We start from the raw sequence: 27,981 nt of genomic DNA, 5'->3' as shown, positions 1-27,981 counted from the left end.
CAGAAGCCTGTGTTCCCCCAGGGAAAATCATGAGGCGGGTGCTTCGGAAGATCGCTCAGAATGACCATGACCTGGGGGATACATCTACTGTGGCTGACCCATCTGTCATCAACCAGCTCTTCAGCCACCGCTGCCTGACCATCCAGTGAACAAGACCACTATTTACCCAGGACTTCTCCTTGCTTGGCTTTCCAAAGTTTTGCCCACCCTCCCTGCCCCCATCCAGAAGTGCTGAGGGCCAGGGATGACCTACACTGAGGACCAGCTTTCCCCCTGGATGGAGGCAACTTCCTGTGACTGCCAGGCAAATAGGACAGGACCCAGGTCAGTCTCAGGCTGCAGTGCTTGCAAAGACCTCTTGGAGCCCAGAATAATGATCTGAAGGTCATGTGTCCAACCCAAATTGAGTGTTCAGAAGGCAAGTGAGGGCCTAGACTGAAGAAGCAGGTAGACAACTCTAATCCTGTCAGCTGTTAGGAAGCACCGGTACTTATCTTGGGCACGCACTTGCCCTTAGAAACACCTGTTTGTGAGTCCTGGGACAATTATTATTTTTTAAAACATTTTGCGTCTTCTGCTCTGGGTCTTTTGTGCCAGATGGCAGCGCTTGCCTGCCCATTTGCTCCAGGGGCTGTGCAGGGAGGCTTCATTTCCAGATGGTTTTCAGATCATTTGCTTTTGTGCAGGAGTAAATGTGTTTTGTTCCTAGGGCCAGAGGAACTTGTCTTCCTTGTCCTCTGTTCTCACCCTCATCTAAACACACTTGTGCCCATGACAGACACTCAGATGAAACTCTTTTCTTGCCCGGTTCTGCTCAAGCCCTGTGGTTGGTGGAATAAAGTCTGTGACCTCAAGAAGGTGGTGACTTGTTTTCTTAGATATCTTACAGGCTGTATACTTGCTAACTGCTCTGATTTGTGTGGGGATGGTAAGGGGAGTGGTATTCCCCAGGAATACCCCAATATTCTCCTTCTAAAACTTTTGGTTTGGGCAAACTAGTCAGGGATACACTCACAGGCCCTTTGACAAGTCACTGCACTAAGCAGGATAGCAACTGAAGCCAGTTCACAACTGTGATGTCCCATCACAGTTGCCCTCCCTCCAGCTCCTGCTGGGGCCCTTCTCCCCTCCCTGTGATCCTTTGGGAGCATTAGTGAGTGACTAAGGATTGGAACTTCAGGGTCCTATTCATACTGTCTGCAGCTAGGGAGACTGATTAGAACCAAGTCACTTACCCTGCTCCAATCCACCTTAGATGGGCTGACCCAGATTAAAGCTCCTCCTTCCTCTAACTGCACAAACCAAGGAATCACAGAATCACAAATGTAGCTTTATTTAAGGCAGAGGTGGGGAATGGCTATGCCCTTCCACACCCCTCCTCCTACCCCTAGGTCCTATCCCAAGTCAGACACCGGGACCTCCTGAAAAGGCTGAGGGGCTAACAGGAGGGTGACAGGGTATTGGACTCTTACCTCTGATCAGCTTCCTTTCAGCTACCCCGAGGATTTAGGGGCTTCTAGATCTCACCTAAGGGAAACACAGCTTTTCTGGTCCTCAAATGGGAGGAACTCAGAATTCACCCTTCTATAGAAGAGGCTAGCCCTCCAAAGGTAGGGGGAGAAAAGCACCTCTCAGGAGGACTTGAAGAGGAATGACAAGTACGAGGGATAGAAGGTCTCTTGAGCGAAGTCTGGGCAGGCCTGGCTGTGCCCTCACACAGGGTATGGGTTGTCCAGAACTGCCACTCCTGCTGCCACACCACCATCTGCATGTTCAATGGCTTTGGTTCGAAGCAGATGTCCCACATGCTTGTTCATCACAAGTGTCTTTCCCTGCCTATAGAAATGGGAGCAGGAGATACACAACTCTGTCACCTAGATTCAGCAGCCTTCAAACCCAGCACCTTCCCTGGTTCCAGCTGAGCAGTACATGGGTGAATGACTCCAGCCAAAGTACTAGAATTTTAGAATCAGATTTGGGTTTGCATCCTAACTTGGAAAATACTAGCTCTGTGTCTTTGAGCAAGTTACTCAGTCTTTCTAAATATGTTTCTTCAATTTTAAGTGGGGATAATACCTCTCACTTTGAAAGATGGTCAGTCACAAGGATTAAATAAAGCAAGAAAAGCACTTAGCATGACTCTAGACTCACATTTCATGTTCTATAGTTGTAAATTCCCTTCTCTACCTCTCAAGATGGCTATGGTGGTGCAGAGGGGTTGGCAGAGATGCTGCAAGTGGTCAGAGGGGATGATTATAGAGAGAGTGGGCTCTGGTGGGGAGCATGGCAGGATCTGGTATTCCTACCTTGCCCTGACCTTGGAGTATTTTGTAGGAGGTGGTATGAGGGACCAGGAATTGTTCCTTACAAATTCCCAAGTCTTCCTCTATTCTGATTCTTTAGTGCTCAAATCCAAATCCAGGGGCCACTCAGATTTTTAAAGCCACTGAGTATCCTCTAGCTGGCCCATCCCACCTTTCCCCAGAATCCCCAGTAGACTGGGAACTAGACCTAAACTCTTCTTCCCTGGGGTCTCCCAGTCCAGGGTTATTTTCTCATCCATCTTGATACTAGAAATTTCCTTTACAGTTACAAAACACTTCTCATCTGGGCTTCATCTGATAGCCCTGGGAGGTGGGCAGTGTCTTGGGTCCTTGGTTTCATTTACTAGATAAGGAAATGCAGCCAAGGATGGGCAGAGCTGCTCCTTGTCCAGTGCTTCCCTCCAGGTTTTCTTGGTTGGCCCTCTGGCAAGGAAGAGCCCCTCCTGACTGGCTCACCTGACATAGACCCCGAAGATGCCCAGCTCTGAGACACATTGGACCACTCGGGCAGGGCATCCAGGCCGTAGTAGGCAATTTCCAAAAGGCTCAGGCTCAATCTTCTCCATGAGGATGTAGGAGGCTCTCTCCTCGCTGTCTTTCAGCCGCTCCAGGGCCTGCACCATCTCCTCCCCGTATAGGTTGTTACCTGCAATTCCACTGGCCAGTTACCCTGGACCCTGTGTCCACCTTCTCTACCCTATGTCCCCACTTCTGGGGTGATCTGGGCAAGTCAGCAGCCTCAGTTCCTGACACCAGCTCACTGAAGCCAGGGCAGGCGTGGCTCCCTAGGAGGGAAGGCCACCTTAACAGAAGAACCCTGACTCACACAAGTGAACACATCTTCCACCACACTGTCCTGTCCCGGTTCTCCTCCTACCTGCCTATGGCTTTTACTTCTCAGCATGACTGGCTCCTGCCCCTCCTAAATGTTGGGATTCCCAAGGAATTGGTCTTTTACCCTTGTTCTCTCCTCCATGTACACACTTTTTTTAGGAAGATCACTTCCCAGGCTCCATCTAAATCCTATAACTTGTTAACTCCCAAATCTTTAATTCAAGCTCCCTGCTCTAGGCCTCACATGGATATCCCATGGGTCCCTAAAACAAACTCAACATGTCCAAACAGAATTCATTACTTCTGCCTGAACCTGCCCATCTTGGATCTTCCTACTCCCAATCAGGCAAAAGGCATCCCTGAGGCATATTTAACTCCTTCCTCTCTATTACCTCACTCACTCAGACATCTCTTCAGTCTGTACTCTACACCGTCACAGCCCTGGCCCAGGCCTCTGCATTGCTTCTGGACAACTATACTAGCCTCCTCTATGGTCTCCTCTCCTTCCAGGACATGCTCTACCATAGCTGCAAAATGGACCCTGAATCAACCATGTGTCCCTTCTCTCCTTAAAACTCTAATGACTTCCCACTAACCTTAGGATAAGATCCAATTTCCTACATATATTCAACATCCTTTATAAGCAGGTCCCAAACCATCTTTACCAGCTCAAATCCTGCCTCCTCCCATTTCCCACACTGTACTTTAGCCTCACTAGTAACTCATTAATCTCCAAACATACCACACTTTCATGGACCAGAGTTTTTGCTTAAGGTTCCTCCTTCTGTATGGTATGCTCTTCCCCATTTTCCACCTGGGAAATCCCTATCTATCCCTTAAGACAAAGATCAAAAACCACTTCCTCTAGTCTGTGAGGCAGAAATGATCCCTGCCTTCAAGAAGTTCAAACTAGGCAGGAAGACATCCACAGTCCTGATATGTTCCCATCCCACCCCTCCATGATCCACCTACAGGCACCTCAGACTAAACTTGTCCAAACCCTTAAGTGCTGGTTAATCAGATTCCCCTGCACTCCACAGCACTTGTCACAGTCTCCTGGGACACTGTCCAAAGTGAGGGCCTGTGTCAGTTCCTCTTTTATCTCCCAGAGCCTAGGACTGTGTCCACAGCAAGTGCTGTCCAGCACTGGTGACAGCCTGCTAGCCCCTTTTCACTGAGCAGCTTTGCAAAGGGGGATCCACCTACCTCCACCCTCTCTCTGGGGCTTTAACACAAACCCGCTAGGAGCAGCAAGGGCCTCAGCAATGGCCTGGTCCCCTTCTTCACCCTGGCAGGAGATAAGAAAGCAGTCACCGGCTGTCTTAGGACAAAGAGGCAGGAGCTGAGGTCCTGCTGGCTATGCAGAGCAGCACTGGAGCAGTTGCGGGAGAGCTATAAGTCCGCGTAGTCTGGATGCTACTATCTGCATGTGACCCCTCGAAAAGACCCTGAAGTAGCAAGGACAAGAGAACAAGCTTTCTCTGGCAACAATTCTGGAGTCTGCAGCAGAAGGCCCGGAAAGCCGGTACAGGCATTCCCTAACTCTTGCTGTCTGCCGCAGCCTCTTCCTCTGGTTAGCATCCCCATCTCCACCTTTGCTGAGAGAGTGTACAGTGGATTCCAGCCCCCTTTCCAGGACTCTAGGGGTTCTCACAGAGCATCACTGACCCAAGTCCATCCCAGTGCCAGCTCCAGCCTCTCCAACACATTGGGCTCTGGGTCCCTGCCACCTAAGAAGCCTATGGTGGGAGAAATGGGCTGCCCACACACCATGTCCAGTGAGTAGAGACCAGCAAAGGTGGCACGGAGGCGGGCCACGGCCTCAAGCTGGTCAGGGAGCAACACCTCCAGCACGCCCACTCTGCTCAGCTCCTGCTGCACCTTCTTAGTTCCAGCCAGTTGGGTGGCAATATCCGGGCACTTGACAGCACATGACCTCTCCAGCAGCAGGCGTGCTTCCCAGTTCTGCAGAGAGAAAATGAGGAATTCTACTTTATTTCACATCAGCTGTCCATCAGGTGCCAGGTATCGTACTTCCTATCCTCACATTCAGTATCTCCAGGATCATTGCAACATCCTTGTGAGGCAGGTGTGGCCCCTCCCAATCTTCAGGACTCTTGCCCTCAGGGAGCTCACAGACCAGCTCAGTGATACATGACTATGATTAAAAGGGAAAATGACAAAAGGTCTAAGGGTGCAGAAAAACTGATGAGGTCTGAAAGGGATGGGACACTTGCTTTCCACTGTGTTCCAATAAAATCGAAACTCTTCCTCAACCTCATTCTGTGTCAACCCTCTATCTCACTCCCACATTCTAGCCACACAGGCCTGCCAGTCCTCAAACACACAAATGTCATTCCCACCTAAGGACTTTGCATTTTCTTTTTTTCCCCCTCTGCCTGGAACTCTTTTTTGTTTTGTTAATCCTCACCTGAGGGTATTTTTTCCCATTGACTTTTTTTTAGAGAAAGTGGAAGGGAGGGAGGTGGGGGGTGGAGATGACGGATGGTGAGAGAGATGGATGGAGAGAGAGATAGAGAGAAACATCGCTGTGAAACACACATCGATTGGTTGCCTCCCGCACGGGCCCCAAATGGGGGCTGGGGATCAACCCTGCAACCCAGATACGTGCCCTTGACTGGGAATCAAACCTGAGACCCTTCAGTGTACAGGCCAATGCACCAAGCATTGAGCCACACCGGCCAGGGCCCTCTGTCTGGAATTCCTTTCCGAAGGATGGTTGGATCCTTCTCATCCTTAAGTGTCACCTTAAAGTCATCTTCTCAGGAAAGGAAACAAGATGGCAGCATAGGTAACAGCTGTACCTGCTGCCTCCCAAAACCACATCAAAATTACAACTAAAATACAGAACCACCAGCACTCCGAACCTCCTGAAATCTAGCTGAACAGAAGCCCTACAACGAGGGAACTGAAGAGCACTGAGACTGGTAGGAGGGGTGGAGATGTGGGCGGATTGGGACTGGATCACGGAGAGGAGGCCTCGGGCTCACAACTGGAGCCAGGAGGGATATCTAGGCGGGGGAGGTTTCCCGGAGGAGTGAGGGGTCCCAGCCCCACATCGGGCCGCAGCCCAGGGCTCCAGGGCTGAGAAGAGAAGTACCCACACCTTCAGGCTATGAAAACCAGCAGGGACTGTCGCTGAGGGGCTGAGAGTCGCAGAGGTTGCAGGAGCCCTAGGCAAATCCTCTTAAAGGGCCCTCACCGGACAGCAGCTTGAAAGGAACCTGGGACACTTGGGGAGGAACTAACCTGCCTGAAGTTGGGGCGAGAGGTGGAGGGGCAGCCTTCTCCCAGACAGAGGAGCTGGCAGAGGCCATTGCTCCTTTGTCGAGCCCTCCCTGCATGGAGCCTGCAGGCAGGCGCCATATTTGAATCACCAGCACCTGACTCACACCTTCGGTCCCACCCCTCCCTACCTGCAAGCTCATCCAGACCATTTCCAGGGGATTTTCTGTACAAGTGTCCTCTTGAGGCTTATGCTTAGGACCTTCCTAAAATCTCTCAAACAAGCAGCAGCTGACCTCAGCTTGCCCCATATGTCTTGATAAGTGGCCCCAGGCCTGGCACTAGCGGCAGCCTGCATTAGTTCATAGCTTGGTCTCTCCTGGACACCTCCAAGCCCAGCATAAGCAGCAGCCAACTATGGTTTGCTATGTAGCTCATGCTGGGTGGTCCTGGGCAAGACACTGGCAGAGGCTGACATTGCACCTCCGGGGAGGCCCCAGAGACAGTGCACCTGGTGGTCAGACTCAACCACGCTAGATTACATCCTACCACATCCACGAGTGACACACTCAAGAAGCGCACTTGAACACCAAAGCTCTACTGAAGTAAATTTTGCTCCATAGGGTTGTCTCCAGCACAGCAGCTCTTTGGCTGTAGTTGCAGCTGGTTCTCACAGCCTATTGGCCTGGGGGTCAATTCCTCCCAGTGACACCAACAGCAACCAAGGCTCAACTACGACAGGACAGTGCACACAGCCCGCACAGGGGAGCACCTAGAAGGTCCAGCTCAGGCGACTGGGGAGGCTGAGCCACTGGACCCCATAGGACACCTACTACACAAAGCCACTCTACCAATTCCAGGAGACATAGCAGCTCTACCTAATACATAGAAATAAACTCCTGGAAGCAGTCAAAATGTGGAGGCAAAGAAACATGCCACAAAGGAAAGAATAGAAGAAATCTCTAGAAAAAGAACTAAATGAAATAGATCCAAGCAAGCTAACAGAGTTCAGAATTTTGTTTATAAGGATGCTCAGGCATATTAGTAAGAGTATTACAAAAACAACTGAGACCATTGATGACATAAAGTACCAATTTGAAATGAAGGCTACATGAACTGAAATGAAGAATAACTTACAGGGAGTCAACAGTAGAGTAGAGGACGCTGAGAATCAAATCAGCAATTTGGAACATGAGGAAACAAAAAACACCCAACCAGAAGAACAAAAAGAAAAAAGTATCCAGAAATATGAAGGTAGTATAAGGAACCTCTGGGAAAACTTCAAGAGGCCCAACATTTGTATTATTGGAATGTCAGAAGGAGAAGAAAGAGAGTAAGAAATTGAAAACCTATTTGAAAAAATAATTACAGAAAACTTCCCCTACCTGGGGAAAGAAATAGACTTTCAAGTCCAGGAAGCAGAGGGTCCCAAACAAGAGGAACCCAAAGAGGCCCACAGCAAGACATATCATAATTAAAATGCCAAAGGTTAAAGACAGGGAGAGAATCTTAAAAGCAGCAAGAGAAAAGCAGTTAGTTACCTGCAAGGGAGCACCCATACGAATGTCAGCTGATTTCTCAACAGAAACATTGCAGGCCAGAAGGGAGTGGCAAGAAATATTCAAAGTGATCTGTGTTTCCTGCTATATCTCAGTGTCTAACACAGTGCCTGGCCCTTTGTAGGTTCTCAATAAATACTATTGTTGTTTAATAAGGTGAAATCTGAAGGTAGAGTCACGCAGGTGAGACTCAACAGGGAAGAAGTACAGTAAGTCCTCATTTAACATTGTCGATAGATTCTTAGAAAACCGTGATTAAGCAAAACGATGTATAGCGAAACCGATTTTACCACAGGCTAACTGATATAAATAAGAGTTAAGTTCCTATGGCATATTTCTGGTCACAAAAACATCACCAAACTTCTAAGTAAAGACCCAAAACAAACACTTCTAATATTAAACACTGAAATAAATGTGAGCTATACATACATTTAAGAAAGATTAATAAAAACAAGATAATGAACTTTCTAACCCACTTAGTCCAATCCAAGGTTGCAGATGGAGGAGCCTATCCCAGGAGCTCAGGGCGCCAGGCAGGAAACAAACCTGGACAGGACACAGTTCCACTGCAGGGCACACTCACCCCCAACCCCCAGCATACTCACTCATACTGGGACAATTTAGACATGCCAGTTCGCCTAATGTGCCCATCTTGGGATGTAGGAGGAAAACAGAGTACCAGGAGAAAACCCATGCAGACAAGGGGGGAACGTGCAAACTCCACAGAGACAGTGGTCCTGGCTGGAATCGATTTTTTTCTCTCACTAACGTTATAATGAAACGGCATTATTCAAGGATCTGCTGTACTCAGGCTAACAGAATAATACAAGCAAAGGCCTGTGGATAATCACAGGATGAGAGATCCAGTGTGCCAGGAGGTTAGGGCGTGAGAGGCAGGGAAATAGCAGAGGGTCATGCCTCCCTGCTCTAGTCACCATTCTCAGGCATTGGAGGGACAATCTGTCCTTGACGCCAGACCACATGAGACTACCCACAGCAGGATCAAGGGTATGGTCTGAGGAACAATGCCCCCGCCTCCCTATCCTACCCTCATCCTTGTCCATGCTGTACTTCCTTTGATATAATCATCTACCGGCAGGACCTTTGGCTGGTTTTCACCAGTAACCCCAGGCACCTAACTATAAGGCTAGTATGCCAGGCAGAGTTACAGGTGCCCAGAACATCAGAAATAGCCCGGCCGGGCGTGGCTCAGCGGTTGAGCATCAACCTGGGATCCAGGTGATCGAGGTTCGATTCCCAGTCAGGGCACACGCCCAGGTTGTGGGCTTGATCAATGACTCTCTCATCATTGATGTTTCTATCTCTCTCTCTCTCCCCCTCTCCTTTCCTTTCTCTGAAATCAATAAAGATATATTTTAAAAAATAAAGTTAAGAGTAACTTTAAAAAAAGAACATCAGAAATAAACCCAGATAAGTACCATTATGTTAGAAGCAGGGAAAGCAAAACTCAAGAGATGTGCAGGGGCTTGCCCAGGGTCCACTAGCAAGTCATTCCCACCACTGCTAACCACTTTCTGGAGGAAAAGACCTTCTGTAGAGCTGCTCCCTATACAGCTGGGCCTTAGGGAGAAGGCTATATTCAAAGAATAGATCTAGAAGGAGCTCCCTCAATTTTCTAGTGTAGTTCCCTCAGCTTACTGACCAGAAAGAGTCAGGAACCTACCTGTGGGCACACAGAGGCAGAGCCAAAGGCTCATGACCCCTAATGGTATTTCCAAACTTAATCTTCCTTTACCTTTTCCCAACTGAAAGCAAGGCTTTTTAGCCTCTCCATGCTGTAGATTAGGGGCAGAGGGAATAATATCCTGGGAATGCCATTGGACTGAGAATCACAAAGCCTGGGAACTACCTGTAGGACCTTCGACAAGGTCACTGTCTATCTCTCCAAACCTTTGTTTCTCCATTTGTATAATGGGAATAATTATATGCCTCACAAGGTGGTTGTAAGGATTACCTGAAATGGATGTGGGAAGTAATTTTGAAGCTACATGGTAGGGATAACAAGAAAAGGTAATATCATTACTATCATTACTATCATTAACAAGAATGGGCAGGTGATAAAAACTTTCTGATGCAGACAAGAGTGGTAAGAGTTGGCAGGAAGGGAACGGTCAGTGGTGTGGTAAAACTGGTTTGTGAGAGCTGACTGTACCCATCTCTTCCCAACTCTGTGTTTAGAGATGTTAAATTGGGTAGTTTGAAATTGGCCATGATGAGGAATATTTACATCATAGAAATCAGCAAATGCTACAAATTGGGGCTTTCCCTCCAGAAAGATGATTGTTAAACATTACCAGCATATCCCCAGAAACAGTGTGAATGGCTAAAGCACTGTGGGTTCCTAAGGATTCAGATTCTAGAACACAGCGTTTGTAGAGAGTGAGAGGTAGCAAAAAGCTACAGGATAGGAAGTTCCAGCAGCAAGTTCCCTGAGGAACTACTGAATCCAGAGCTCAGGGAAAAAACCCAGGTTGTTGTGACACTCTGAGGAGTCACCGTAGGTCCCTGGAGGCAAAGAATGGTTGAACAGAAAATACCAACCTGTGGATTGTACTGACTTGGCATATAACCATCCCGGAAGTAAACCACAGCAATTTCCTGGCCGTCCCTAGAATACAGGATGGAGAAAGATGTTGTGTTAAAGTATAACTGATGTGTTCAGTAGTTCAATCTATTTCAGGGTACATCAAAATGAATTTGGCTACTTGGAAAGTCCACAGGGCAGCCCGGACAGGGGTTCATTGGAGCCAGTGAGAGTAGATACCCACACTACCACTGCTTCACTAAAAACAAGGAGGTGTACAGTAAGGAATGCTTCAGAATATTCCAGATCTAGAATCATTCTAGGAAAGCCAGAGGGAAACAAGAAGGCAACTAGAATCAAATTAGATAAACTTTTTAAAAATTGGGCTCAAAATTACTGTGCAGCAGAATCATATTGCCATGCTTAGAAAAATGCACTTGTATTTAAGCTATTTAAAGTAGCTGAAAACAGGCTGAGGTTTTTTAAATGGTGGATGTGATGATGGTAGGGAGATGCAAAATTACAAGTCTAATTAAGACACAAACTGTCTTTCGAACTTTCCCCCTTTTCTTTGATTTATTTAATATTTTCTGGTTTTGCCCTGGCCGGGCAGCTCTGTTGGTTGGAGATACACCAAGGTTCCTGGTTTGATCCCTGGTCAGGGCACATACAAGAGTCAACCAATGAATGCATAAATAAGTGGAACAACCATTTGTTTTCTCTCTCTCCCTCTCTTTCTTTCTCTCTGTCTAAAAATCAATCAATAAATAAAAATTTAAAACATTTTTATGGTTTATCTGGAAAGTAAATTAATGACTTTGTTTTGATATGATAAAAGAACATTTTGAAAATGGTAAGTGGTATTGTGAAATTCCATGGTTCTTAATTTTAATGAGTCACCAAGTGTGCTGCAAGCAATACTATCCAAAAATTTGGTACTACAGTCACCTGGTGGTGGCTTAGAGCACAAATCCAGGACCCCTGAGGTCTCACCTGAGCTCAGAGAGCAGGTCCCAGATCAATCACAGAATAAGCCAGCGACTCGTCTTCCTCCCTGACTGTCCAGCCCAGCTGCTGAGGCCTGACTTAACTAGCCACCAAGAGGGAAAAGAAAATTTTGGAAGTCTAAGGGCATATGAAAACCAAGGTTATTTTAAGAAGGCCCTTATCTAGAATGTCAGCAGCTCTGATAAAGCCCTTTAGAAGCAGAACTTGGCTAGCCTTCTCCAACATTTCCTGGAATGATGGGATATTTCAGAGTTCACCCCTAAAATTCAGAGAGAGGGAAGCAAGCTATCACATCTCCCAGAAGAAAGGATTATTTGGGGAAAGTGGGTGAAAGGAATAGTTTCCATAACCAGCCCTCAATTGGATGCATGGGAAACGCTCCCTGAACACTTACATAAACAGCTTTCGATCTTGGTCCAAAGATCCCTTTTCAGAGACATCTTCAAACCTTCGCCGGATTACACGGATGTTCCTGGGAAAGATGGGCAAGGATCATAGGGAGTGGATGCTCTGTTCTAAGTGGCTCTCCCCAATGCTGGGGCCACATCTGGAGGTCTCCCTGTTTTTACTTACCTAGCCAGTAGCTCATTCTCTATGGCACGCTGGTCAAATATGTTCCTTTCCTGCTCCTGAGCAATCAGTAGCACCAGAGCTCTGGGGAAAGAGCACAGGTGGCCCACGGTGGCTATAAAGCTTACCCTCCATGCCACCCCCTTCAGATATTCTCTCAATACAGGACTGCCTCAGGCACAGACACCTGAGGCTACAACACATTATTTCCTGAAAATAGGAAAGTTGAAAAAATAAAGATGTCTCTGCCCCTTTTCCAGTAGGTAAATGAAATATTGCAATGATGTCAACTTTTTGTGCAAATTAAAATTCAGATTTAAAAACATCTCAAAAACCCAAGAGGACTTTTTCCTGGAACTTAACATGATTCTAAAATCTTTTTGGAAGAACAAACATGAGAGTACTAAAGAATATTTTGTACAGAACAGTGCTGGAGGTTGGGGCCAATAACCCTATTTCTAGATTGCAAAGCAAATAATAAAGTCTGTGATTCTTGCATGAAACATTAGAACAGCTCAGTGGGATCCTAGAGAAACCATATAGCACCAACTGTAAGTAATGCATTATCTCCTGGGGTCTCCCAACATTTCTGTGATATAGGGAGGGCCACTATTTTTTTTTTTTTTTTTTGGGTTAATCCTCACCTAAGCATATTTTTTTCCATTGATTTTTTTTAGGGAGAATGGAAGGGAGGGAAGGGGAGAGAGAGAAACACCAATGTGAGAGAGACACATTGATTGGCTGTCTCCTGCATACGCCCAACTGGGGTGGGGAATAGAACCTGTGACCCTTCAGTGCACAGGCTGACACTCTAACCACTGAACACAGCAGCCAGGGCCACAGGGCCACTTTTTTTTTTTTTTAATATTTATGGCTACATTTTTAAAATACGTTTTTATTGATTTTAGAGAGAGGAGAAGGGAGAGGGAGAAAGGGATAGAAACATTGATAGGAGAGAATCAACATCAGCCAGCTGCTTCCTGCACACCCCCTAACTGGAGATCAAGCCCGCACCCAGGGCATGTGCCCAGACCCTGAATTGAATCAGTGACCTCTTGGTGCATGGGTCGATGCTCAACCACTGCACCACACCAGCTGGGCCACAGGGTCACTTTTGATTCCACAGTATTGATGGGATCACTGGGGCTCACCTGGTCTCTTACTCTGATTATTCACATGTTTCTTAAAATAGAAGGAGCTCAAGGACTCAGGGAAAAGCTAATGCCAGTAACTGCCTATTTGGCTACCAACCAAACTGTTTTCACTTGTCAAAGGCAGGTCCAATCCCCCATAAGACTCTCTTAGGGCCATTGCTCAGCAGCACCAAACTCAGTTTTTGCTGTAGCTGTGCCCGTGGCTTCTTGCTGAGAGTCTTGGATGGCCAGACTTTGGCTTAGGATTCTGACTGTGGATCCCTGACGTCCTGTTCTTGGCCTCTTGTCTGTCTCTGCTTCTCCCTAACTCAGCAGAACCTCTTGGACTACACTCTGCCCGATTCCTTTCCATTTAGCTGAAACACAGGTCCTAGTATGCAGCTTCTCCTGGCCTGCCTGAAATCTCCTGAGGTCAGACATGACATTAAGCTGAGCCTTGGCTTTGAGTTGGGTATCTGAGAGATGCGCTAGATATGGTGCTCCCACAAGCTGTCCTGCTCTGAGAGTCTCGAGGGACAACGGCCTTGCATTTCCCTTTGCAGCTTGATCTGCTCTGCTCATGGGTGGGAAGGTGGCCCAGGCTTGTCCCTCTAAGAAGAGGCAGAGGAGGGAGGCTGGGAGCTGGAGGTGAAAGTGGAACTCTACGCCAGGTTAATGAAGTCAGCCTACTCCCTGCAAATAATTGGAGCCAGGCTCAGAAAACGTCTGACCCTTCTCCTGCCTTCAGTTCTGAGCAGTCCGTCAAGAGGACAAGAAAAGTTGTCAGCTAAGGGGAGTGAAGTGGCAGCAACATGCAGGCTGGGAATGAGGACTCCTGAGTCCCAGTCCTGGCTCTGCCAGTGACCTATGGTATCACTTGTCCTTGAGCAAGCCAGTTTCTTACCTGGAGCCCTGATTTCCCCATCTATAAAATAAGGGTGTTAAACAGATCATAGTTCCCAATCTTTTATACAAGAATCCCCTTTCTTATCTCTACTCATTCCAATCGCAGATATTACATTTTGAAAGAGTTTGAATGAATGTCTCAATTGAAATCATAATTTTCCAGGCTTCCTTTTAAAAAATTCTTACAAAGTATGAGATAATTAATGAAAATTCATCTGCTGTACAAATGTTTGAGGCTCAGTTTTTCAACCTATACTATGGCACCATTCCTCTTAGAGGCAGAACAGTATAGTAGAGAGAACACGGGCTTTACAGGCAGGTAGACACGAATTCTAAACTTACTAGCTGTGTGACTTTGGGCAAGTTATTCAACCTCTCTGAAGCCCTCAGTTTGCTCTTCTGTAAAATAAAACTAATACTTCTTAAAAGGTAGTTATAAATATTGAAAGTATCCCATAATGATCCTTGAGTTTTTAAAAAAATTTTTCTAATCTAAGATTTCATTTAATTCTCATTACCACCCTTTTAGGTATTATCATTACCCTCATTTTACAAATGAAACTGACACTTAAAGAAAAGAACCGACTTAGCAAAGGTCATTGCTGGGTCAGCAGAAGTACCTATTTGATTCTCAAAATGAGGGAAGCCAGTCCCGGTTCAGATGCCCCATAGCTTCTACCCACCAGCGCCTAATTTTGGGTACACAAGTCTTCTCTCTCCATATTATTTACAGCCTGGGTGGAGAAACTCTCTGACCATTGGTCCATCTGCAGTTCCCTACCTGATCCATCTCCTGGCTTCACTCTCTTAAAATACAATCTAGCCAAGAGGCCTACTTGACAAAATATTCATCTGACGACTTCTAAATGCTCAGGGTTGGAGGTTTCTTGGGTTTTATGAGGCTTAGCAAACCCAGAGAGGCTCTCTTGGAGGCAATAAAGTGACTACAAATGCCAGTTCTTGAGGGAGGTGGACTCTGGGCTCTTCCACCAACTCACTACTTGACTTTGAATAGTTTACATAACTCCTCTGAACCTCACTTTCTTCATCTGCAAAATGGCGGAGAGGAGGAGTATCTACCTTGGAGTGTTTGATATGAGGATTCAGTGAGATCTTGTATGCAAAGCACTTAGCACAAAATATGGCACCAGTGAGAGCTCATTCAGGGTTAACTATTAATACTATATTAACATTGCAATAACTCACTTACCTAGCATCTTCACACATTTGGAACATGGCTGAGAAATAGGAATGAAGCAAAAACCACCTCTAAGCAATTAAAACAGATACTATAAAATCCCTAAATCAAAGCCCTCACACTCATTGGACCTTTGCTTTCCCAAACCACAGCAAATCAGAAAGGAGGTATAGGGATGGGAGTGGAGGGTTCCAAATTCAAGCACACTGACAACAGTGGGACAGACAGAAAAACTATGAAGAAAGGGAAAGAGAGCTTATAGTCTAAGAGCTGGGGCCATAGTGCAGGCAAACAGCCTCACAGCCTTTCTAACTCTAGGTAGCACCTCTGCATCCCATCAAGATGCAATCACTGACAGTCATAATGACGACCTTGAGCCTACTTACAAAGATTAAATTATAGTCAGTATCTTTTATTTTGAAAGAAAATAGCCCAAAATTATTTTGGCCTTTAAAAGTGTTAAGCTTTTCTATTCCTAGAACAATTCGCTCATGATGATATCATTCCCTAATGATGCCCTAATGATGTCAAAGAAGAAGTTGCTGCACCCATGAATGCCAAATCTAAAGCGGGATCCTTCTGCCACTTTTCCTTCCCCTTACTTGGCTGAGCCGTAGAGCTCCCAGGCTTTGGCGATCCCCAGGGCCAGTCCCTGGCTGGGATTATTGGAGAGGATCTTGGCAGCTTCTTTGGTCTTACTCAGGACATTGAGAACATGTCTGTTGAAGGAGAGATGTCTGTTCAGTAACTGGATGGAACTGAAAGACCCCCTCTGTGACACGCAGGCACTTTCAGTAGCATTACTTTGACAATCAGCTGAGCATTGAAAAGCATCTTACCATCATACTCCTGTAGGATCTACCTTAGGCTAGAATATGCTGGGCTGCCCTAACCCTAGCCCCTGGTGTAGATGCAGAGAAGCCTCGAGACCCTGTGAGCTCCCAGTGAGCTGGAATCCCCTTCCCTGAGCCCCAGGTACTGTCTGGAATCCTGCTGTAGACCATATGGAAGTACAGCAACCTGGAGCATCACTGCTGACTAGAAGTAGATGCTCTTAGGGTCCAGCCCTCAGATGGGAATCCTCTGTGTCCCTCTCCACCTTAGATTCTGACCTCCCTTCAGGCCTTCAAACATAGGAGCTCTTTCTCACCTCAGGACCCTCACAGATACTGTTCCCTCTGCCTGGAATACTAACTTGTACAATAAGGGGGTAGGACTAGATGAACTGTGAGGTTCCTTCTCTACCTAAAATACCAAGACCTAATTACAAGCGGAAGCTGTGCTACTGTGGGGGGGGGGGGACGACGAGACATGACCCAGGGTCCAGGAAGGCAGAGTCAGAGTTGGAGAATTGGAGATCCCTGTCCCCACCTGTGACTGTAGGCTCATCAGGCTGTCACCTACTGGTGTGCCCAGGGCTGCCCAAGGGACCCACCGGTGCACAGCTGGGGTCCGGGAGGCCAGGCCCCCAAAACTGGCAGAGATGGTGTTGATTTCAATCTGTTTCAGGGCTGGGGAGCCATCTGCGTTGCGCTGGAACATGTAGTCTGAGCGGTTCAGGCCCAGGAACACAGTCTGTGGGGAGAACTGAAGGCTGAGGACATGTGCCCAGGGGCTGACTCTGAGGGGCTAGCCACGGAGCAGACAGGAACCATGAACACTGCACAGAGATTAGAGGCACTGGCTAACACTCCCAAACACAGTGGAATCATTGGTCATCCCAGGATTGGCCAGTGATGTACAAATGCAGTGGGGAACAATGAGAGGCAGATTTCCATGAGTTTAGGGCCTGGGCCAAGTTCTATGGTCAAAAAAAGGGAGAGAGTCAGGTCCCAGACTGGGGTGGAGCAGGGACTGGTTACCTGGGCAATGCCCTCTTTCAGGACTTGCTTGTGGATGTGAAAGAGATGAGCGGTAAAGGCGTCCCTTTTGATGGTGCTGGAGGACGAAACAGAACATTTTCTAGGTTACATGGAACCTTAAAGGTCAAGGAATTCTACCTCCACCCGTCGATTCTTGAATCCTCTCTGGGTTCTACTGACCCAAACCTAAGCACCTGACACAAAATAGTGGTTTAGAACCCAGCTCAAGAGCCCGATGACCTGGGTTCAAATCCCAGCTCTACCACTTACTAGCAGGCAACCTTAGAGTCATCACCTTCCCGTGTTCATTTGCTCAGCTGTAAAATGAAGAGGAAAGCTATTATATTCCTGTCACAGAGTTGTGGTGAAGAGGAAAGACGATGTTGCATGTGCAGAACCGAACAGTGTTTTGTCCCAAGAACTCAGAAATGGCATGTGATATAACCACTCTGTACTTCAGTGGCTCTGATGGCTGTAAGCTTTCTGATGGACTTCACATCCACCCTTTGTAGTTCCCCTTACACTCTGGGGCCTCCTAGGACAAATCCTCTCCTCCTCTTCCATGGTAGCCCTCAGAGATTAGAGGACAGTAGTTATGCCCTGTGCCCAATAGGAGTTTTCTTACTCAAGCTTAGTGTCCATTTTTCCTACAACCAGTCCCCATGAGCTGTGATTTCCTCAGGAAAGCCTTCCCTGTCTGGGTCAGGTCCCCTGCTGTGTGCTTTCATAGCACCATGGACCTTTTTTTTTAAATATAGTTCTATTGATTTGAGAGAGAGAGAGAGAGAGAGAGAGAGAGACAGACAGACAGACAGACAGACAGACAGACAGACAGACAGACAGAGACATCAGTGATGGCCTGGCCAGGTGTGGCTCAGCGGTTGAGCATCAACCTAGGATCCAGGAGATTGCGGTTCGATTCCCGGTCGGGCACATGCCTGGGTTGCGGATTTGATCCTCAATGACTCTCTTATCATTGGTGTTTCTCTCTCTCTCCCTCTCCTTTTCTCTATCTGAAATCAATAAAGATATTAAAAAAAACCACAAAAAAACATCAGTGACGATAGAGTCATTGATTGGCTGCCTCCTGCACACCCCCCGCTGGGAATCAAGCCCGAAACCTGGGCATGTGCCCTGACTGGCAATCGAACCGCGATCTCCTGGATCCTAGGTCGACACTCAACCACTGAGCCACGCTGGCCAGGCTGGACCTCTTCTTGATAGCACTGATTGCAGTTGCAATTTTCCATTTTATTTGCTTGATGATTAGTGTTGTCTCTCCTATTTGACTATGAACCACATGAGGGTAGAGACTGTGTCTGCTGGCTCATCATCAGGGCCCAGTGCGCTGCTGTGACATGTGGTAGGAGCCCATCCAGTATGGTTTTCTGTAGTTTCAGGGAGAGGCACCCATATGTAACTAATGCCGCACTTGTTGTGTCTCAAGATTCAGGGCTGTCTCTGCATGCCCGCTCAACCCTGACTGGCTGGCTCACCTTGTCACAGGGATCCCGCTGAGCCCAAGTACTCAGGCCTGCCCGAGGCTGCTCTGCGCCCCAAGGTTAGTGAGGAGTAGAGTCCCCAGCTAGGCTCCAGCCTTCAGGAAAGTTGAGACACATTTTCCCTCTTCTAAAGAAGTGCTTCCCTTCAACCCCAGACTCTGGGGGGCCAGCCTCACACACGTGCTCCTGGGGCTCTCCTCCCTTACAAGCTAGAGTTTCAGAGGAGAGGGGAACAGCGGCTGTAGAGACAGGCTGCAGAGGTCTCCCACATAATCGCATCTATAGGGTAAAGGTCATATATCAGACTGCTCGTATTTCCCACGGTCCAGAATCAGAGGTGCAAAAGCCAGGCCCACCCCAAGAAAGACAGTGGTGGTAGGGTTTATACCTTCTTGACTCATTGGGTTTTTAGCTCCAAGTCAATAGTTTCAAACGTCTTACCATTATGATCCCTTGGCATACTCACCCTCACACCAATGCACATGTTTTTAAAAGATTTTGTCTCTAACAAAATAACTTTTCTTTTTCCTCTCTGCCTACACACACACACACTCTTGTAATTTCCCTTGCCCAACGGCCTGAAGGGAAAAAAAGTCAAGAGAAGAGAGACAGAAGGGGCTGGATGGGTAAGTCATTTCAGGGGTTCTGTATCCTCATTGCCCAGTTTACACCCATCCCACCCAGAGATGAGAGGTCTTGAAACAACTGCTTAGGAGAGGAAGTAGGAAATCTGACTTTAAACTCAATAACCTCACTTGCCCTCTGTTTTCTCTAAAACCAAGCTGACCTTCTCTAATTCCAAATGGAAATTTCAGTCTTCAAAGAAGGGGGTCACGGATCAGAGAATCATGAAATGTCAGTGTTGGAAGGGACCTTAGATTTAGGCCAACCTCCCCATTCTACAGATGAAGAAATTGAGGTCCAGAGAAAGAAAGGGACTTGCTTGATGCCATATTTTTATGTTTTGTTTTTTTAAAATATATCTTTATTGATTTCAGAGAGAGGAAGGGAGAGGAAGAGACAGAGATAGAAACATCAATGATGAGAGAGTCATTGATCGGCTGCAGCCCGCAACCCGGGCATGTGCCCTGACCGGGAATCAAACCCTGATCTCCTAGATCCTAGGTCGACGCTCAACTGCTGAGCCATGCCCAGCTGGGCTTGATGCCATATTTTTAAATAAGTGGTAGAGCCAGGATTAGAACCCAGCTCTCCTGACTTCTATTCTACTAGTTTTTGTTTCTCCTGGGGGGGTACCTGTCTCCCACTCCACCAAGTCAGATGCCAGAGCAACACCTCATGGCTCCCCAGTCTTCCAGTCCCTTGGTTCTAGCAATTCTAGCCCCTGCTCCCAATGTCCCACCGCCTAGTACCTGGAGAGAGTTTGCTCCAGAAAGGCAGCATTCTGGCTGACGGCATCCACCAGCAGGTTGAAGTCCATCTGTACAGCATAGGCCTGCTCCAGCAGTGCACTGGGGACCAGTGAGGGGAAGAGCGTGAATGGGGCATAGCTCACCACCTGATGGAGGAGAGAGAGTGGGCAGGGGTAGAACACCTGTGAATGGGTTGTCTTCCTGTAAACGTAACCCCATGGGAAGTGTGGCCTACATTTATTGAGGACACACATACTGCAGAATAGTGGTTACCTCTGGGAATGGAGGGAGAACGGAATGAGGAAGGGGTACAAAGAGAACTTCTGGACTCTGTAATATTTTATCTCTTTACATTAAGAAAAAGAAAAATCAAAAGAAAATGGCCAAAAACAAACAACAAAAACCCATGAAAAATTACTGCACATTTACTGTGTGCAAGGCACTGTTTTAAATACGTTACATGGACTCATCATTTAATCCTATGAGGAAGATACTATTATTATATATACTTAATAAACAGATAAGGAAACAGTCTCAGAAGACTAAGTATCAAGTCCAAAATTATATTAAGCTATTAAGTGGCACTGGGATTTGAGCCAGGATGGTTACTAAACAATACACACACACACACACACACACACACACACACACACACACACACACACACACACACACAAACACGGCTTCTAGTCAGTTGCTATCCAAGCCCAAGCCCCTCCCCATGCCAGTAGCTCACAATCCAGTCCCCTTGCCTTCTGGTTGGGGGAAGTGGAGAGAGAGTCCTAAAGGTAGGGCTGCAACAGAAGTGAACTCTAGCTCTAGGATTGGTTCCCCCTAGTGCTGGAGATGGTGACTCAGGTTGCCAGGCCTAGAGTTCAGCTGCATTTTCAATTCTTTGAACTTTGGCAGAGCCAGGAAACCCAAATACCATCTAGAACACTGTTTCTAGAAGGGGATCATGCATTCTGAAATTCCTAACAACAAATGAGCTAGAATTTGGGTAAGAGATGATAACATGATCTGGTGACTTATTTATGAAATATTCCTGAGTTTAACCTCTGAGTTAATATCAGTTTGCCCTTATGGTAGTATGAGTTTATGTGTTAGAACTTGGCATTTAAATATTTATTTTAAAAATATTATTTTGAATAGATAATACAAACACATGACACAAAATTCAAAAGAGACAGAAGGACACATAGTGAAAAGTATGGCACACTCCCACGCTGGCCTCAATGACCCAGAGGCAAATGACATACTAGTGTCTCACATTTCCTTTTAGACTAATGTATACATATACATACACATTTTCTTTTTTACACACCAAAGCATATAATACATACATTGCTCTGTTCTTGCTTTATAAATACTTCAGACATTTCCATATACATTCAAATAGAATGCTTTCATTCTTTTTAATGACTGTATAGTATTCCATTCTTTGCATATATCATAATTCATTGAATCTAGCCTTCTATTATGAACATTTAGGTGGGTTCCTTTTTTCCACCATTACAATCAATGCTTCAATGAATATCCTAGAATATATATTCTAGGTATTTCGTATGTGGGAATGTCAGGTAATTAGGGTAAATTCATTTAAAATGTTGGTAGATAATTTCCAAATTGCCCTCCTCAGCATATATTTTAAGATAAAACTGAAGACTTGTATTGGTGACAGTAAGGTTCTTTTAGCTTGACGTTTTTGTGAGTGTGAATTACTGAAGATTATCCCTAATCCCCTGAGTGCATGTATGATGACTACAGGGGTGTTTCCTTGGCTTTAAAATTCAGAACTCTGTCTCTTCCAACAAATCTCATTTGGCCTGAAAAGCTCCCCAAAAGTTTTCCTGCTAAGACTTTCCTCTGCCTCTGTCCTCAGGACTCATGCCCACTTGATTTTGGGATGAATAGTAGACAGCTACTCTCCACTGTCCATAGGCTAAAGGCTGAAACATAGTCTTTGTACTTTTGATAGAAACAAAGACACAGAGTAATATTCTTCTACTATTAGAAAAACTATAGCACACGCGTGACAGGAAACACTCTGCTTCATAGTCAAGGAAACGACAGAGAGAAATGGGAAGAAGTCCCGTCCTACCTAAAGGGGCTGCCAGAACTCTGCTCTAACCAACTGCTGGCAGGCAGGGAAGTGGGCCAGGGTTAACAGCTGATCTGATTTTTCAAGACTAGTTGGGTATCTAGATTTCTTTTTTTAAATTTCATGATTTAAAAAAAATGTTGGCTATGACTTTTTAAAGACAGTCTGGTAAAAAACCCCACACCTGTAAATAATGCTTGCCTCTGGGGAGGGAAACAGCTGAAAGAGACGTTCTATACTGAATACCCTTTTGGATTTTGTACCCTAAGTGCTTTCATTTTGTTTGTTTTTTTGTTAAACCTCACCCAAGGATATTTTTCCATTGCTTTCAGAGAGAGTGAAAGAAAGAAAGAGAAACATCGATGTGAGAGAGACATCGACTGGCTGCCTCCCACATGCGCCCCAACCAGGACTGAGGGTCAAGCCTGCAAGCCAGGTCCATGCCATTGACTGGGAATTGAGCCCATGACCCTTTGGTGCTCAGGCCAATGCTGTAACCACTGAACCACATCCGCCAGGGCTCAAGTGTATTTTTAAAAAAATGAATTAACTCCCTAAACACTGCAGGAGCCAACTCTTCAGTCCACACATGACTGGTCTGTGGCCCTGATCTACAGGACAAAGTTCAGACTCTTCTTCCACCCAGTATGCAAAGCCTCCTGGCTGTCTGCCTGCTGACTGCCTTCGGCCTGCCTTCTTTCCCACTCTAGCCACTTACGTGCCCTGCATTCAGCTGCATTCTCTTAAACATTTTTCACCTTTTCCTGCTTTGGAGCCTCTGCCATGCTGTTCCTTTCCTCCATTTGTCTTTTAACAAACTATAGAAATGATCCCTGAAAGTACAGCCTTCCATTTGTCTTTTAAGATCTAGTTCAAAGAGCTCTCATGAACTGCTTCTTCCTCCAGGTGGCCTCTACAGTATCCTGGGGGAGGCAGTAAAGCATGGAAGTTCAGAGCATGGACTCAGAAGGCAAACTCCTTGGCTTTGAATTCTGCCTCTGCCAGTTACACCACTATTTAAATGACTTGGAGCAAGTTACTTAGCTTCTCTAGACCTTGGTTTCCTTGTCTCGGTTGCAGTGAGGATTGAGTTAATTATTACAAAGTGCACTTCCTGTCTTTTTTCTCTGCATTGGGAAATTGAGGACTGTGCCTTTTCTAGGTTCCATTAACTTCCAGAAAGACCAAGTGTTGGACCTTTGCACAACACCTGTTGATCAACAATAAAAATAACATCTTGGAAGAGAAAATGCTACATCTTGGGTTCAGACAAGCAGTTCAGAAAATCTCAGGTTCACAAACCAAGCGATGATATTCCTAAAGCCAGAGGCACACTTTCCACGGTGTCAGCCTCCCTTTGGCGACAGCCATGCTCATTCACTCGGGCCTCAGCAAACACTTATTGAGTCTGAACTCTCTACCAGTCCCCTAATTAGGTTCTGGCACACAGAGACAAGAGTGTCTTGGTAAAAATGATGGTGGCAGCTCTTTAGTTACTAATCTGGATAGTCATAAGTATAATGTTAAGTAAAAAACTAAAGCACAGAAGAGCCTGTCTAGTAAAAAGTGGGGGAAAGGAATATATACATTTTTCTCTTTATAATAAGCTATCTGAAAAAATAAACAAGAATAAATGTTTTATTTATAAAATACAGGTTAACTTCAGGGCAGGAGAACTAGGAAGCTAGGGAATGTGGAAGGGAGAGTTAAACTGTAAACTCTTATATTCTTTAAATTTTGAAGCATGAAAATGTCTAACTCCGAGTCACAAAATGAAAAGTGGGGTTTTTTTGTGCATGTTTTTTTAAAGGATGAGATTTTTTTTTAAAGATGTGGTTTGGACTCAACAGTTCTACTTTTATGTATCAACCATAGAAAAAACACTCATATAGGTACCCGAACAAACATGTTCCCCATCGTGCTATTTGTAGTCATAAAGCACTGGAAATCACCTAAATAGCCACCAATAGAAGAAAGTTAAACTGTGAGTCACCCCAGCTGGAATACTATACATCAGAATGAAGCTGATCCTAATGGAGGAAGCTGGAAAGAATTCAAAGACAGATTGTTAAATGAAAAACAAATAAAGCCATCTCACATAGTAATGTATATGATTCAACTTGTTCTTAAAAAAATCATATGGCCCTGGCCAGTGTGGCTCAGTTGGTTGGGCATCGACCTGTCCCATGCACTGAAAGGTTGCTGGTTCAATTCCCAGTCAGGGCACATGCCCAGGTTTTGGGCTCGATCCCCAGGAGGGGGTGTGCAGGAGGCAGAAGATCAATGCTTTACTCTCACATTGATATTTCTCTCTCTCTTTCCCTCTCCCTTCCTCTCTAAAAATCAATAAAAAAATCTTTTAAAAAACAAAAACTACAGGGGGGCTGGGTGGAGGTAAGCAAAGGCAAGGGGAAATAGGGGACATCTGCAATACTGTCAACAATAAATTTTTTTTTAAAAACTGTCTTAAAAACCCATATATATTTCTTTATATACATACATATGCATATAAATGCACAGAGAAGGACCTGGAAGGATGTATTACAAACTAATTACAGAGAAGGGAGTGTGATTAGGGGTTCCTAAAAAATAATAGCTCACTGGACAAAGTGCTTCACATGAATTATCTTCTAACTCTCTCACCAACTTGATGAGGTAGGTCCCATGATTATCCTTTTTTAATATTTGAAGAAACTGCAGCTAAGAAAGATAAGTAACTTGCTTAAGTCACACTTCAAACCCCAAACTTAAATTTGATTACTCTAGCACGGTGCTTTTTACTTTACATGCTCCTAGAGATCAATTTTAGTTATTAAAAAAAATTAGCTTGGCAGGGGCCAGATAATGGGCAGAAGGACCCAGAGCAGTGTGTTTAGTGCTGTTGGGAGGGGCCAGGGCTTACATCTGAAGAGCTGGGCTCCTGTGAGGTCCTCAGCAACACTCCCTCAGCCAGAGCTCTGTCCACTGCCTGCCGTGCCAGCTCCTCCAGCTGCTGCTCATCCTGCAAGAGGCTTCCCCAGCTGTTGGCCATTACAACCTGCAACAAAAGGAGAGAGGAGGGCTTGGTGACAGCCAGCCAGGGGCCAGCAACCACTGAAACTGGCAGTGTGGTAGAGGGGAGCCACTTATGAGCTTCCATGAGCACAAAACAGAAAGCTTAACAAAGCAATTCCACTGCCACTCTCTCTTTTGATTCCTAGAATGAGGGCATTGTTCTCACAGTAAGATAGCAGAGGTTCAGAGACATGAAATGATTTGCCCAAGTTAACGACTGGTAAAAACCTGGACTTAATTCCAGGTCTCTGGACTCCCAGCTCAATGCTTTTCATTGGAGAAAGAGGCACTAATGGCATATGTGATTGGGACAAGTTCCTTCCATTCCCAAGCTGCAGATTTCCTACCTGTGAAATAAGGAGGATGGGGTAGATCAGAGTTTTCTAAACCTGGGTGAATATTGGGGGGGAGGGGGGGCTTGGAAGATAATACAGAGTCCTGGGCCCCATTCAGAGATTCTGATTCAAGAAGTCTGAGGGGAGGGAGGGGCTGAAGCTGTATTTTTAACAAATTTTCCTGGGATGGAAACCACTGCAACAGATTATCATTTTCCTTCTAGCCCCCAAAACCCATGTTGGCAGATCTCAGGTAAATCACATGGGGGTGGGGAGGTGGGAAGGAGCCCTTTGTGAAATACTATGAAATGTAGATAAGGTGGATTCATTCATTTTACAGCAGGCCCTAAGGGTTCAAGATCTGGATAACAATGTAGAAATACCAGTCACTAATTTTGTTCTGCCCTACTGTCATTTGATTTTAGGAATAGAACATGGTCACCCAGTTCAGTGGTCCTCAGGAGGAAAGCTAAAATATGATAATAACCTCTATCGCATTCAGCTCCATCCCTCTTTCCCCATGACAAGACCGGAGCTAGGCCAATTATGAAAGTCTGCCGGCCTCAGCACAATGTTTTGAAAGAATGAGAGTGTGATTTCAAAAGGGTCCTCACAATTTCCTGGTTGGGTGAGAGATAAGGGCAGTCATAGTAAAGAACAAAGCCCTGAAGTCAGTCAAACCTGGGTTTGAGTCCACAATAATATTACTTCCTTTATAAATAGGGTCGCACGTGGATTAAATGAGAAAAACCTGTGTGCAGTGCCTTAGCAGCGTTTGGAGCTCTATACAGGGGAGCTTCTTTTTTGGCTGTACCCACTTTAGAGGTGGGAGACTTGTCAGAGGTCACCCAGCATCCTGGTGGCAGAGCCAGGACTAGTACCTGTGACTCAGACATTAGAGCCTCCATCTCTGCACAGCTCTGGGATTCCAACTTCTCTGACTGCTGTTGGGCTTTCGTTTAGTTGGCAAATGCTGACTGGCATCTAACGCCAGGCCCTTGACTAGGTACTGAAGACACAGAGCAAGATATGACATAAAAATAATCACTATGAAAAAAAGTGCTAATTGGGCCCTTTGTTTTTCTCTTTCTATAGTCTCCACCATTCTTACGGCTTTATTACTGTTTTGTGACGCCACTCAAGTCTATACCTGTATATACCTGTACAGCAGTGCTTTGCTGATCTTCAGGCTAGAGCATCCAGCTGCTGACTGGGAGTCCTCACAGAAGCAGAGCAGAATGAGCACGTTGTCCCCCCACAAACCTGCTCCTGCGCTAGCGAGCCCACCCACGCGCCCAAGGCTTGTAGATACTCCTATGCCCCATTCTCCCCAAATCCTACGGGGTCTGATACACAGTCCTTTGAATCCCCTGGTTTCTCTCCATCTCCACTGCTAGGAGCCTAGCACTAAACCGAAGACCCTGGGCCCAGGCAGACTCGGAGGGAGAGGTCTCAGTGGCCAGGGCCCACCTGCTCCCTCCCGGGGCGCGGGCTGCAGTGTCTGCCTGGAGCTCGCCCCGCGTGTCCGAGCCAGGACCCTGGCTTCGCTTTAGAAGCCATCCCTGTGCTCCACGAGGGCTTCTGCGGCCCGTGACGCTTCCCCGCACCGTGCCGTCTGGTCACTTCTCTACCTCCTGCTCCCGGGATGTGCTCAGTGAGTTAGGTGCACGGATGACAGACGCGCCTGGTCGCCAGGGGCCCTCAAACGCCCACAGCAACGCGGCTGCCCGCGCGCGGCTGGACTTCATCCCCAGGGCGAGGGCGGCGCCCGCGCGGGGCCCGGGGCACGGCTCGGTGTCCTGCCCAGGCCTGCCCCCTCCACGCGCTTGCTCGCGCTCACCCCGGACAAAGTTTTGCCCTAATCGCTCCCACTTTGTTTATAACTCGGGCTCTAGCCTCACCCGCACCATGCTTCCGACTGCGACCGCATCTGGAGTCAGGAGACCTGGGAAATCTGAGGTCAGCACGCACCAGCCCAACCCCCTCGCTGGACACCAGTTTCCCGGTTCCTGCCATTGACTTTGATCTGCAAGATCGCCGGCCTCCAAGGTTCCAAACGCCGGCCAGTCCCCTCCCTCGCAGCAGCCCTCCAGAGGAAACGTGACCCTTGCCGGCCACCGTTGCCGCTCCCCAACCTACTTGCTCTTGGTCCCGCTGCGCACCGTACTCGAGCCCCTCGCGCCTTTACCCCAGGCCCAGGGGGCGGGGTCTCCATGCGATCCAGTGCGCTTGCGCGGACCGCCCCGGAGAGGCCTGAAGGGCAAGACTGGGGAGGAGACGGGGCTGGACGGCGGCCGGGAAGGGGCGGTCCGCGTGAGAGCGGCCTGGCTTTAGGGGTGCGCAGGCTGGCCCCCGGCGGACCAGACTGTGGGAAAGGGGGAGGGGTCGGGCCGGGTCGGCGGGGCGCTGCGGGTTTGCATAGCTCGGAGGG

General features: G+C 46.8%; 2 protein-coding genes across 5 annotated transcripts in view; one reads left to right on the top strand and one right to left on the bottom strand.

Annotated features, from left to right (window-relative positions):
• Positions 1-1,166, top strand: part of ACSS2 (acyl-CoA synthetase short chain family member 2) — a 42,826-nt gene extending 41,660 nt beyond the window's left edge. Inside the window, exon 18 of the mRNA XM_016213170.2 lies at positions 22-1,166. Coding sequence (XP_016068656.2) covers positions 22-149 — 128 coding nt within the window. The 3' untranslated portion in view covers positions 150-1,166. The remainder of the gene's footprint in view (positions 1-21) is intronic.
• Positions 225-27,700, bottom strand: GSS (glutathione synthetase). Of its 4 annotated transcripts, none has more exons than XM_016213176.2 (13): positions 27,690-27,700; positions 25,064-25,198; positions 20,061-20,206; positions 17,186-17,261; positions 16,759-16,898; positions 15,926-16,042; positions 12,090-12,170; positions 11,911-11,988; positions 10,526-10,592; positions 4,929-5,123; positions 4,365-4,446; positions 2,781-2,970; positions 226-1,836 (listed from the first exon to the last, which is right to left on the bottom strand). In XM_016213176.2, exons 2-13 carry the CDS (start codon positions 25,190-25,192, stop codon positions 1,713-1,715), a joined length of 1,425 nt encoding a protein of 474 aa, XP_016068662.1. In that variant the 5' UTR covers positions 25,193-25,198; positions 27,690-27,700; the 3' UTR covers positions 226-1,712. The 4 variants fall into 4 exon arrangements, with proteins under 4 accessions (XP_016068663.1, XP_016068662.1, XP_016068660.1 ...); XM_016213174.2 differs by lacking the exon at positions 27,690-27,700 and adding an exon at positions 27,452-27,603; XM_016213175.2 differs by lacking the exon at positions 27,690-27,700 and adding an exon at positions 27,458-27,603.
• Between the last annotated feature and the right edge of the window lie 281 nt (positions 27,701-27,981).

The sequence above is a fragment of the Miniopterus natalensis genome, chromosome 7 (assembly GCF_054644295.1).
Source record: "Miniopterus natalensis isolate mMinNat1 chromosome 7, mMinNat1.hap1, whole genome shotgun sequence".
Lineage (NCBI taxonomy): Eukaryota > Metazoa > Chordata > Mammalia > Chiroptera > Miniopteridae > Miniopterus > Miniopterus natalensis.
Note: the sequence above shows the minus strand (reverse complement) of the source record. Positions and strands in the feature narration are given on the sequence as shown.

What these genes read in the sequence shown, in the direction of transcription:
- GSS (XM_016213174.2), bottom strand. An exon ending in GAGAATGAGCTACTGGCTAG is followed by an intron (nt 11,989 to 12,089) that starts GTAAGTAAAAAC and finishes CATCTTTCCCAG; the next exon opens with GAACATCCGTGTAATCCGGC. An exon ending in ATCTTCGGGGTCTATGTCAG is followed by an intron (nt 1,837 to 2,780) that starts GTGAGCCAGTCA and finishes CCATTTCTATAG; the next exon opens with GCAGGGAAAGACACTTGTGA.